The sequence below is a fragment of the Panthera pardus genome, unplaced genomic scaffold, assembly GCF_024362965.1.
Source record: "Panthera pardus isolate Hobbes unplaced genomic scaffold, ASM2436296v1 HiC_scaffold_11, whole genome shotgun sequence".
In the NCBI taxonomy this organism is placed as follows: Eukaryota; Metazoa; Chordata; class Mammalia; order Carnivora; family Felidae; genus Panthera; species Panthera pardus.
The window spans coordinates 85665612-85678944 of record NW_026526666.1 but is presented as its reverse complement, the minus strand read 5'-3'; the positions used below and the strand labels follow the sequence as shown (position 1 = coordinate 85678944).

The 13333-nt window shown below is 37.5% G+C and overlaps 1 protein-coding gene across 2 annotated transcripts in view; it reads right to left on the bottom strand.

Moving 5' to 3' along the window:
- EYA3 (EYA transcriptional coactivator and phosphatase 3) overlaps positions 1-13333 on the bottom strand; it is a 95698-nt gene that overhangs the window by 44268 nt on the left and 38097 nt on the right. For both annotated transcript variants that reach the window (XM_019432424.2, XM_019432426.2), the window contains exons 5-6: positions 9413-9479; positions 6802-6938 (exon numbers count right to left, since the gene is read on the bottom strand). In XM_019432424.2, the coding sequence (XP_019287969.1) occupies positions 6802-6938; positions 9413-9479 (204 nt within the window). The remainder of the gene's footprint in view (positions 1-6801; positions 6939-9412; positions 9480-13333) is intronic.

The following is a 13333-nucleotide window of genomic DNA, read 5'->3' as shown; positions in this document are numbered from 1 at the left end:
TCTTTTTCTTTTTAATAAAAATGGGATGTTACACAGTTCATAATTTGCTTTTCCACATATCTATAAAGACATTTTTCCACATCAGAACATATAAATCTCTCATACTGATAGACATCATAGCTGTTCACTTTTATTTTTATCACAATGCTCCTGAACGACAATCTTTCTAAAACATATTTATATCCTTTCCTGCCTTCTCAGCAGGGAGGAAATAGTGAACATACCTTTATATTTTCTCAGTATTGTCACAAAGATGAATAGTGTGCTGTGTTATATATACATTACAGAGACACCGCCAGAGGCTATGGGGATTTGTGAAGATGGGACTAAACAGAACTCAATTACAGTTCTGTATAACTTTGTTTCTTTCTGTGATCTGTATTTTGACAATCTCTTGTCTCTCGCTTTATCTCCTTTGTCATCTGCAGTAAACTGGGAAACCATAAATGAAGCTTTGCTTCTACACGACAGCCTAAGGATGCCCTTTATGGTGAATAGTGTTGGTGATAATTCTGGCTATGCAAAAGTCTATTTAGAAAAAAAGCTTACTGTCTGGTTGTGCACTGTGTTCTGAACGGCTATGGTTGCTGGATCAGTGTTGTTGAAGGTAATAATTAGGTCCAAAAAGGTTCATCAATCACATTCCAGGTAAGAAATTAATACCATGGTCAGCCACAGCTTCAAATTCAACAGTAACTCATTTCATTTACTCCTAATCTGATACTGAATTTATAAACATATAATGCATTGATAATAAGGCCCTCTGCTCACCAGGGCACTGAGATGTCTAGGTGCAACTCAGATCAGTAAAATTTGTTGATAAGTAAATGTAAGGGAGATGTGAAAATTTCAGATTTCCAAATTTCAAGGCAATTGCCTTCCCCCAAACTCTTAAAGCATAAAAAACAAAAGGGGTTTTCTTTTCTCACCTATCAAACACATGAAATAACTTATCTGAGAAGAACGAAGAATACCATTGTCTTTAGCATGCATTAGGAGGGTTGGCGCCCATTCCACGCTCAGTTTATGATCATTTAAAAAGTCTTGTCCAGGTTAGCCACAGTTAAACTCCTAACTATATCTAAATTTCAACACTAAAAATATTTGAATATGTTATTTTTTAAACATTTATAATGTGAAATTTGAATATCAGTGCCATGATTCTTGGTGGTTGAGTATCACATTTTTTAGCAAACAAATTGCCATTTCAACGTCATGGTAACTTTCAGGTTTATTGCAATCAAGGTGATATTTTTTTTCTAAATAGGTTCTGAATCTTAGGTGTTGGATTTGTGAACATGCTTATATTACACTATATTAAAATACTATCTTATTGAGAATAGTATTACCTGAAAATGTTTTGCTAGTCTCATTATTTAGTATATATAAATATATACATTTAAATGATTTTAAATATAGTTTTAAATTTTAAATAATTTTAAATAGAATTTTTTTTTTCTGGAAGTAAATTGACTTTATTTGGCAACCTTCAACAAATGGAAGCTTTTTCTGCCGGTTTTCTTGTGTGCAACTGACCAATGCTAAATAAGAAACAAACCTCAAATTCCTTTGCTTTTATTTTTTTGTCTGACCAGCAAACCAACCTAATGAATTATTTTATTTTTATAGAAGAGATTTGCAAAATAGACTGCCATCTGTAATTTTTTTTTTTTAACCCAGCACTCAGTAGTGTAATTGGCTAAAATTTTGTTGTTGATGGAATCCTAATGGTAATTACAAACGGAATAGAAAAACTGGGAGATTGAAATCTGAGTAATTTGAAGCAGCATTTTTATTTTTTTATTTTTTTTTAATTTTTATTTTTTTAACCATCAAAATATTTCATTTTATTTTATTTTTTTTACTATATGAAGTTTATTGTCAAATTGGTTTCCATACAACACCCAGTGCTCATCCCAAAAGGTGCCCTCCTCAATACCCATCACCCACCCTCCCCTCCCTCCCACCCCCCATCAACCCTCAGTTTGTTCTCAGTTTTTAAGAGTCTCTTATGCTTTGGCTCTCTCCCACTCTAACCTCTTTTTTTTTCCTTCCCCTCCCCCATGGGTTTCTGTTAAGTTTCTCAGGATCCACATAAGAGTGAAACCATATGGTTGGTATCTGTCTTTCTCTGTATGGCTTATTTCACTTAGCATCACAGTCTCCAGTTCCATCCATGTTGCTACAAAGGGCCATATTTCATTCTTTCTCATTGCCACGTAGTACTCCATTGTGTATATAAACCACAATTTCTTTATCCATTCATCAGTTGGTGGACATTTAGGCTCTTTCCATAATTTGGCTATTGTTGAGAGTGCTGCTGTAAACATTGGGGTACAAGTGCCCCTATGCATCAGTACTCCTGTGTCCCTTGGGTAAATTCCTAGCAGTGCTATTGCTGGGTCATAGGGTAGGTTTAAATAGAATTTTAAATAAACTTTAAATAAAATTTCAAAGTATAAAATGTCTATAAACTGGCTCCTTTATAAAGTCAAAAACCAGGGCAAAAAGTCCAAGAAAAGTAGTGGAAGAGCTACTGACAGTAGTTTTCAATGTTTTTGACCAGAAACATGAAGTTGATATTTAATATATAATTATTTTATGAAGAACAGAAGAATAAAAGACCATATGAACACCGCCTCCAGCATCACAGTAGCCCGGCTCTTTAAGCACATAAGTATCTTCCTTTAAAAGCACCCTTCCCAGAATTCCAAGTAACAGGGAACATGACCAAATGGTCTGACTATACAGCAATACTACTCACAGAGAAGAGGAAACCAAATCCTGGTTTCCTGACTCCTAGTCCACTGCTCTATGTCTACAACTACAAAGCTTCTCAATTTGTTTTAAGCACCAAGATCCTGATGTGGAAGAACAGGTGGTCTAACAGTGGCAAATGAAGTCGGTCTGAGTGCTATCCTTTTGCTGCCCCACACTGGGGTCTTATCACAAACTATACCCAAGTTTTCTCACCACAAACATTTCACTATTGGTTAGTCACTAACCAAACTAATTTGAGCAGCTCAGTTTATAGTAATACGTATCAGACCAGTAGATCTTTAGAGAAAGTTAGTTTGGTTAGGAACTGAAGTATATGCCAATGGTTAGGGGAAAAAATACATGAAAGAATATCTTGGTTTGTTGATACGACCGCTCATTGGAATGACTTACTATAAATACTAAGTAATTTAATCTGAATACTTTTCCTAATTATAAAGCGAGTAGATGTATATTATAGAAAATTAAGAAAACATAGAAAGTATAAAGAAAAAAAACTGCACAGTCTCACTGCACAGGAAAAAACTACAGGCAGTTCTTGCTTTTGTATGGGACTGTGTTAACTGAAACCTGTACACGCTGGAGCAGTGGCCTCACTTGGTATGGCGCCATGGTAATGGAGAGCAAATCTGTAGTGCCTACACTGTGAACACTCACATTTTTTCTTCCAAATTATTCTTTATGTATACATTTTAAAAAATACTAACTTGGCATATTATATTGCTTTTAGTTTTACATGTTGCTTTTTAAAATTAGTAAGAAACTTTTCTCAAGATGCTGAATATTCTTTAAGAATGTGAATTTATTAGGGGCGCCTCGGTGGCTCATTAGGTTAGGCATCTGACTCTTGATTTCAGCTCAGGTCATGATCTTGCAGCTCATGAGTTCAAGCCTCACATGGGGCTCTATGCTGACAGCTCGAAACCTGGTTGGGATTCTCTTCCTGCCTCTCCCCTGCTTTCTCCCTCTCGCTCTCTCAAAAATAAACTTTAAAAAAAAGAATGTAAATTTATTAGAATATGATTTATAGTTTTCCATTCTATAAATTGCAATGTAACATACACATTTCAATTCAATGTGTAGGCTGTTTCCAATCTTTTGCTGTTATAAATGCTATGATAAATATCTTAGTAAAATTTTTGTGGGTATCTCTAATTAGTTCCATGGGCTGAATCCCTAGAAGTGAAATTACCGAGGGAAATAGCAAAAACTTAATCCTTAAGGCTATTAATACATATTATCAAATCTCCATCTCACGTAGAGTTCTTTTAAATGAAGCTGCAACAGTGGCAGCTAAGGCAATCTTTTATGAGCCCCTAAAAATAAATGGGTGCCCCTTTCCTCCACTGAGATCACTGGAAGTTAACTGTCTAATCCTTTCTGCTGTCCTACAACATTTCTATGTAGCTCTTAAAAAGAATATGACCACTATTCCTTTATTTTTACAGACTGTTTACAATATAAGCTTCCTAGATTTCCCTTAGTCTTCTCCTTTCATTAAGAGAAGGAACATTTTTGGGGCGCCTAGGTGGCTCAGTTGGTTAAGCGTCCGACTTCAGCTCAGGTCATGATCTCGTGGCCCATGGGTTCGAGCCCTGTGTTGGGCTCTGTGTTGACAGCTCAGAGCCTGGAGCCTGCTTTAGATTCTGTGTCTCCTCTCCCTGCCCCTTCCCCACTCACACTCTCTTTCTCTCTCAAAAATGAATAAATATTAAAAAAAAATTTTTTTTTTTTTTTTTTTAAAGAGAAGGAACATTTTTTAACTGCAAACTCAACTCTCAGACACAGACCAAATTTATGAGCACTTCTGAATTAAACAGACCTGGGTTCAATTCTAATCCCAGGCATTTACTTAATTCTATGACCCCAGGCTAGTCACTTGATCCTTCTAACAAGCCTGTTTCCTCATCTATAAAAAGGGATAATGCTACTACTTACTCCCTAGGACTGTTCTAAAGATTAAATAAGACAATAATGTAAAGTGTGAGGTACTTATTCTCAGCATACTGCACAGTATATAAAGCACTTCATAAACATCAGATAACGTTACTACAATGAGATTTTCTGAAGCTCACTGCATCTGAAATAACAGACTACCAAATCTAGTTTTGGTGCTAATAGGCAGCACTAAGATAAAATTGCCAAATCTTCATTAGAAAAAATAGTGTTTTATATTTGAGTGAACACATTTATAAAAAGAAAAAAAAAAGCCATATCTGTAATTTCCTTAATAAATTCTGAGAATATGCCATATCTATCATTCACATTACCCCAACCTAAATCTCCCTCCAGTAAGTTTCATATATTACTTAAGTCAATTTAGCTGATTCTCTTCTCTTAGAAATACTGATGGAAGAATTTATGAAACAAGTCTCCCTCATTCCCAAATATAAAACAAAACCAAATTAACAAAAGAGCCTACTATTATAAATACTTCTTTACAATATAAAGTTTCCTTCAAGTTTTTAACAAGGATCTATCATACAATTTTCTTTTTTTCTTTAATACAAGGGAAACACAGCGATCATAAAAGATACTACAATATGCACATAGCATTATGGTAGGTATTCCATAATCTGAGTTCAGAGATATAATAGGAGTTTTATTTAATACTGAACGGCAGGAATGACCAACTGTTCAACAATGTCATAAAGGGCTCTGGAATTGATGATAATGAATTTAAATCAAAACAGAAGGTAAAAAACCAATATAAAAATACTTACTTTATACTTGCTAGTTGTTACTAGTTAGCTGTTGAAAAATTAGCTTTCACATACCCACAAAGATATAAGCACAAACATATACTGAGAGTTCTGTTTCCAAAAGGACTGCTCAGTTTTGGCTGGTTACATATATAACAAATTTAAGATTTTAGTAAACTGGCTGATACTGACATGCGTGGAGGCATTGACTTACAAACAGGGAAACAAGAGCTGTTTGTCTTCTCTCATGAAGTTATCAACTACCGCTATCATTAAACATAACCCCCATTTTTGTTTCTAGTAGTTTTCAGAAGCCAAGGAGTGCTAACAAGCCTAAAACTAAGAAAGCTGTCACTATCATAAAGACTAGCCAAATGGGCCAGGAAAAGTAGGAATGTAGAAACCAAAGGCAGGCAGCACTAATACATCCAGAATCTGTGGCAATCTGTTTAGATGATTTTTTTAATTTCCAACTAGTTTTGGTAAAGGTTACAGAGATATAATTTTAACACGCTGCATATGTGAAAATAATACAGGATTCTCTCAATTTTCTAAAACTAGTTTCTAGGAAACCAGGGAATGGGCAATAAAGCACCCTACATATATCAATTTACACACAGAAAGAAAAATCAGCGCAGATATTAAGCGCTCAAGGAGTTTCAAATTGACTTCGAGTAAAGCATTCTAATTCGCAGTTCATGTCCAAGATGCCTAAAACCAAAGAACAAACTATGCACAAAATAAGGCTATGCAAAATTGGGGGTTCTCCTCATTCTAAGATGACTTTTTGGTTCAGCAGAGTAACAATTGATCAGTTTGGGGCAGAGGGAGGAAAGAGGGAGAGACTGACAAAAAGAAAAAAAAGAGAGAGAGTAAACTAGAAGGCATATTCTTTCTGGATATTTAGATTACCTGGTTTTAGCAAGAAACTGAATCACCTTAAAATGTATTAATTATGCTTACCTAACCATGGTAACATGTTTTATAATAAAGAAACTAACAGTAATTCTTCAAAGAGTTTCCCAAACACTTAAAGATTCCAAGCTTTACAGTCAAGGTTTAGTACCTTGGAAATAGCTAAATGTTAATAGATAAACAAGTGAGTACTGAAAGTTTTAGTTTTATTTAACATGCATCAAATATACCGTTGGAAAAGTTGCACACCCAACTTTTATCACACTTGTAACTGAGTAGGTACTCTGTAAAGAATAACCCATCTTTCAGCATCCTGATGAGCCATACTTGACTTTTGGGGAAAGATCGAAGTTTCTGGGGGATAAAATCAATAGTCTTAGAAACTGCTTATAATAAGATGCCTTACCAAAAGGAGGTAGTCCATACGTTTGGGTTGCCTGAGGGTAGACAGCATAGGGTTGAGACTGCTGTAGTGTCTGGTACTGAGTCTGCCCAGGGTAAGCAGTTTCCGAAACAGGAACTGAGAGGATATGTGCATAAGGTCTAGAAAAGTTCAAGAAAACAAAAACTTTCATGTGTGATTTATTTTTAATGAATAATAGAGGAAATAGCTAATACCACTAAAAGCAAAGAATCAGCAATGAGGAAACTAACCTTCCACATAAAATGTCTCTTACTATGGCCAGAAAAAACTAATTTTTCCTTTCCAAGTTCTACAATCACCTAAGAAACAATTTTATGGAAAATTTAATATCCTCCCAAGGTCCAATTACCATGCTGTGACCATTTTTGATATACTATATGCAAGGCCCCTTGTGAGATACAAAGACAGATAAACTTATCTACATAGAGAATAAACCCCAACATAACAGAAGACTGGACAGAACGGGATTCACAAATGGCTCTTATTCTCCACCCAGCCCTCTGGGCCAAACTAAGAGGGAAAGTAGGACTTGAAAAAGAGGGTTAGGCTGGTAAAGAAAAAGCAAGCGACCACTACACATCAAAGAACAGGGAGCAGAGGTGGGCCCCAATATTCCCAGATCAAGTCTACAAAATAGAAGCCAGGTAACTAATAAAATGTGACAAGTCCCAGACAGGACTCGGAATCTCCCCACAGACATTCAAGCCAGAATACACCTGCCACTAGTTGCTGCCAACCACATCAGGTTTAGCAGGAATTTGAATTCAGCAGTGGAACTTCTGGGACTTTTAGCTAGATGACCTGGTCATTTTGTCCATGCAATAAAATGGCCCCACATTTTATGCACTGAATTTTTAGATACAAGTTATTTTATTTGGTGAGTTATACTGTACTTATAATGTAATCAAGTGTTTTATGTACCACATAAGTCATAACAATAAAATACTGTAAGGAAGGGGTGTTTCAGAACAGGAAAGATTTTTTCCAGCTTTGGGGGAAAGCAAAATGAAGAAAGGCTATGTGAGCTGAGCAGATAAAATGTGCAGAAATGGGACAGAATGGGTATTTAAGGAAAAGAGAAAAACTCTGGCAAAGGTATAGAGGAAGGAAAACAAGGGCTTAAGCTTGCAAGGACAAGAGATTATATTAAAGGATGTATGTAAAGGGGAGCAGCAAGAAAAAGAAAGACAGCAAAGACCTCGAACACCAGGCTAAAAGAGTTCAGACCAATCGGAAACAACTAGGAGTCACTGAAATTGTTGAGCAAAGAATGACAAGATCAGAGCTGTTCTTTAATAAAGATTAATTTGACATTGCTTTGTAACATGGATTAGAAGGGGGAGAAAGTCAAAATAGAGGTTCGGTTAAAAAATAGCTATAATGCAATGGTTCATGTAAGTGCTAAAGATGTCTGAATTAAGACAGAAGGCATAGCAAATAAGGTGTTCTGAACGCAACAGGTATGTAAATATTTTTTGAGTAGGCAAATGAATTTGGAATATGCAACATATTCACATCTATTCTTCCTAGTCAGATATGAGACCAAGAAATAGCTCAGGTTATAGTTGTTAATCAAGTCACATGGGAAAAATTTTAAATCTTGGTGACTTCAAATGACTGATCTCCAGATATGCTAAATATCACAATATCCTTTTTTCCTATAGTGTCTTTATAGCTCAAAGTATTTTCTTATCTCCTTCATAATGATCTCAGAGAATAATAAGTTCAGTCATTTCACAGAAGAAAATCACATGAAAATGACTGGCCCAAAGGTGCTCTTAGTATTCCAGATCAGATTAGAATTTGAAGAACTCATTGAGTTGACCTTTTAGTTATTTCTTAACTGATTAAAAATTCAAAAGGTAAAAATGGGCACAAAAAAGAAAAAAAAATTATCAGTTTTCTTTTTTTAACAGTCCCATGGGTATCAGACACCTCTGTTACCAATTTCTTTGTGTTCTGCCTACGTAAGCACCTGGGAATTCATCCTACTTTAATAACACACCCATGTATATCAATTTATGTGCAGGCTCACCCTTTATTAACACACAACTGGTAGTCTGGCATATGCACGGTTCTGCACCTACTCATCCCGGAGATGATTAACTTATGGATCTTAAATGCTGATCTTACCTGTTGAAGGCCCAAAATGTTGCCTCTTAGTGACTGCAACCCACTACGCCTAACTTCAAGCGTAGTTCTACTTTCAGGACATTCCTAAAACAATTAAGCTGAGAAGTCCCGCCAGAAGACTGGCTTGAGCTGTGTTTATTGATTTATCAAGGTAGACGAAAGCGAGAATGATCAGAGGTCAATCAGTATTATGCTTTGATAACTAACAGTATTTTCATTTTCAGTGACTATTCACTTAGAGCAAGCTCCTGGGCAACAGTGATCTATTCCAGGCAACTATCTACTTTTTAAAAGTATGTTACAGAGACTCTACATTTAGAGGGAATAAAAAAATTGGTGTAGGAACAGAAACAAGAGAGGTGAAATTAAGTTAAATGTCAACTTAATAAGCTAAGTATCAAATTAAATTTTGAAATGAACCTAAAGGCATATAGATTTTTGAAATAATTATTGAACTTACTTTGCAGAATACATTTGTGAGGTATAATCATTGGATGAGCGAGGGATGTAATCGGTGCATGTCATAACTGAAAGAAAGATATCACCAGGTAAAAAGTTAGAACATTCCAAAAATGAAATGAGAAAACCACATATCTCACTGTATAGTCTTTCAAATAACACAATACAGCTTGGACATCAGAAATTTAGGAAGACTATGCAATAGAAAATACTTCTCTCTTACAGTAATGGGTTTAGAGACTTTTAGAGACAGTGAAAGAAGCCAGAATGTGGGGGGTATGGAAAAGAGCTGAAGGTTAGTTCCAGCTCATCTCTAGCTTCATCCATCACTGAGCTAAAACCATAGATGAAGCAACCTCCTAAGTGTTCACTGTATTCACAGGCAACCTTCAAAAGTAAGATCCAGATCTAAGAAACCACAATGTATTTCTTCAGTTTGTTCATTCTCTGGGTGCTTCCACTATTCTGAGTAAAAGGCCCTAAGAATGACTTGCAGGAAGACAGATTTGGGGGGAAGTACCCAGTTTTATTAGAAAACTGTTGCTAGTGCTGAGTATAATGCAGCAAAAGATGCAAGTATGCTTCTATACCACTATTTTTTCAGCTTTGTAGTTAAGGCTTTAAGTTTGGCAAAGCAAAGACAGATCCGAGGAACTGATGTGATTCTCTGATGAACCATCAAGTAAAGAGACTTTCACAGCTAGTGTCCTCTTTGACCCCCATGACTTCATCTAAAATAGCTTCTGTGAAGGCTGGACCCTCATGATTTCATCTGTAAATATTCAGCTCAAGTCTGACAGGTAGCAGAATCCTATTTATTAGGCACAATTTCAGGCCATGTTGTAGACAGAATTATATGATAAAGAACTTGTACCAGGCCCCTGAACTGTCCAAGAACTTCCTTTAACATCTATAAAGGAGGTTGCTCTATTATAGGGATTAAGAGTAAACCAACTAACTTTACATCTAGCTGGGTTTCCCGAATGTCTGAAGTAAAAAGGGAACTCTGGTCATGATGAGGGGCCAATTCATGCCCAAAAGTGAGACAAATCGACATCTGTGAGTTAGGCATAAAAGATCTTGTCCACTGTCATTGTTCAAGGTCTTTAAAAGTACTGGAAATTAGGGGTGCCTGGGTGGCTCAGCTGGTTGGGCATCCGACTTCAGCTCAGGTCATGATCTCGCAGTTCGTGAGTTCGAGCCCGCGTCGGACTCTGTGCTGACAGCTCAGAGCGTGGAGCCTGCTTCAGATTCTGTGTCTCCCCCTCTCTCTGCCCCTCCCCCGCTCGCACTCTGTTTCTGTCTCTCAAAGATGAACAAATGTTAAAAAATTTTTTGGGGGCGCCTGGGTGGCTCAGTCGGTTGAGCTTCCGACTTCGGCCCAGGTCATGATCTCACCGTCTGTGAGTTCGAGCCCCGTGTCGGGTTCTGTGCTGACAGCTCAGAGCCTGGAGCCTGCTTCGGATTCTGTGTCTCCCTCTCTCTCTAACCCTCCCCCGCTCATGCTCTGTCTCTCTCTGTCTCAAAAATAAAATAAAAAACATTAAAAAAAAAATTAAAAAATTAAAAAATTTTTTAAAAAGTAGTTACTGCTGTAGATCACATTCATCCATAATCATTTTTTTTAATTTTTTTTTAACGTTTATTTATTTTTGAGACAGAGAGAGACAGAGCATGAACAGGGGAGGGGCAGAGAGAGAGGGAGACACAGATCGGAAACAGGCTCCAGGCTCTGAGCCATCAGCCCAGAGCCCGACGCGGGGCTCGAACTCACAGACCGCGAGATTGTGACCTGAGCCGAAGTTGGACGCTTAACCGACTGAGCCACCCAGGCGCCCCACATCCATAATCATTTTGACAAAAATGAAGGAGATCTCAATTAGGTCTAAAGTTCTTACCATCCATCACATAAAACATAATTTCATTTGAATTCTGCATAATGGTTCCTTCTCTGCTGACAAGTACTTTCAAAACCCCAACCCCTCTCCTCCTCCGATTTAATTTAATTCTCGAAGAGATTGACAAAACATCCTGGGAGATTTAGGTTCAATATTTACTTCTCTATAGAATGAATGAGGCTTTATCTTTGCTGGACTTAAGAACCATGAAAGGATTATAAACAGTCAAGGCATAAGCTGCTCTAATACTAGAATAGCAGCAGTGAAGATGAGGCACAACCTTGAAATATATTCTGAAGGTAAAACTACAGGACATTCTGATGGATTTGTATCTAAGGAAAACAGGGGAATACAGGATAATTCCTACGTTTTCAACTTGAACAACTAGAGGGACGATGAAACCGCTTCCTAAAATGGGGAAGTTTGGGACAAGAGGTTTGATAGGGGCTAAGGGAATAAAATACTTTTACACATTTTAAGTACGAATTTCCTTTCAGATATCTAAGTGGAAATGTCAAATAGGCAGTTAAATCAGGGGAGAGGTCAGACTGGAAATAAAAATTTGGAATTCATTAACAATGTATACAATATTTGTTTTATTTTTTCATGTTTATTTATTTTTGAGAGAAAGCGCAAATGAGTAGAGGAGGGACAGAGAGAGGGAGACGTAAGGTCCAAAGCGGGCTCTATGCTGTCAGTGCAGAGCCCGATGTGGGGCTCAAACTCACGAACCGTCAGATCACGACCTGAGCTGAAGTCGGATGCTTAACCAACAGAGCCACCCAGGCGCCCCAACAATGTATACAATATTTAAAGTAATATAATAATGTAATGGATGAGAGGATGCAGAAAGAGAAAAGATGGTGGACTCAAAATAAATCCTGAAGCCCACCAACATCCGGAGTTCAGACAGAGGAAGAAGGGCCAAGAAAGGAGAAAGGCGGGAGGAAAAATGGTGAGGCAGAATATGAGAAGAGAGAAACATGCACTAGAACTAGTACTCTCACAGTAACTGAAAATAACTAATGACCTTGACAAGAGCAATTTCATTGGAAGAGTGGTGACAGGAGCAAAATTTGAGAGGGCTGAAGGATTAATGGGAGACAAGAAAACAAGAAAAGGGCAACTCTAGGGGCTCCTGGGTGGCTCCGTCAGTTGAGTGTCCGACTGACTTCGGCTCAGGTCATGATCTCGCGGTTTCTGAGTTCGAGCCCCGCGTCGGGCTCTGTGCTGACAGCTCAGAGCCTGGAGCCTGCTTCGGATTCTGTGTCTCCCTCTCTCTCTGCTCCTTTCTCTCTCTCTCTCTCTCTCAAAAATAAATAAACATTAGAAAAAAATTAAAAAGAAAAAAAAAAGGGGGCAACTCTTTCCAGAGGTTCCAATGGGTCATGGGACAAAGAAAAGGCATGAAACTAGTGGGGAATGCGGAACCAAAGGAAGATTTTGTTTGTGTTGTAAGACCACAGATACTGGGTCATGTCTCTTTACTGAGAGGAAGAATTAAGAAGAGAAGAAGAATGTGGGGCACCTGGGTGGCTCAGTCAGTTAACCATCCAACTCTTGATTTCGGCTCAGATCATGATCTCACCGTTCATGGGACCAAGCCCTGTACTGGGCTGTGTGCTGACAGCGTAGAGCCTGCTTGGGATTCTCTCTCTGCCCCTCCCCCACTTACGAGCACATTTTCTCTCTCAAAATAAATAAACTTAAAAAAAAATGTTTAAAAGAAGAGAAGAAGAATGTGATGATACAGGAGTGGTCTTAGGGGAGGGTAAGAAGGGATTGGACACAGAGCACAAAAGGTCTTACCTCTGGAGCAAGAATACTATTTCCATTCTGATGAGAATGAAGCAAGAAAACACGGGTACATACACAGGTAGGTTTGAAGATTTGGTGGTAAGGGAGTTTCTTGTCTGACAACTGCTATTTGCAAAGGAGCCATCAATTGAGGATGAGGAAAGGTGAGTGAGGGTATAGGTACTTTAAGAGGAAAAGAGGTGTGAATTATCAAAAGGTAAAACTCA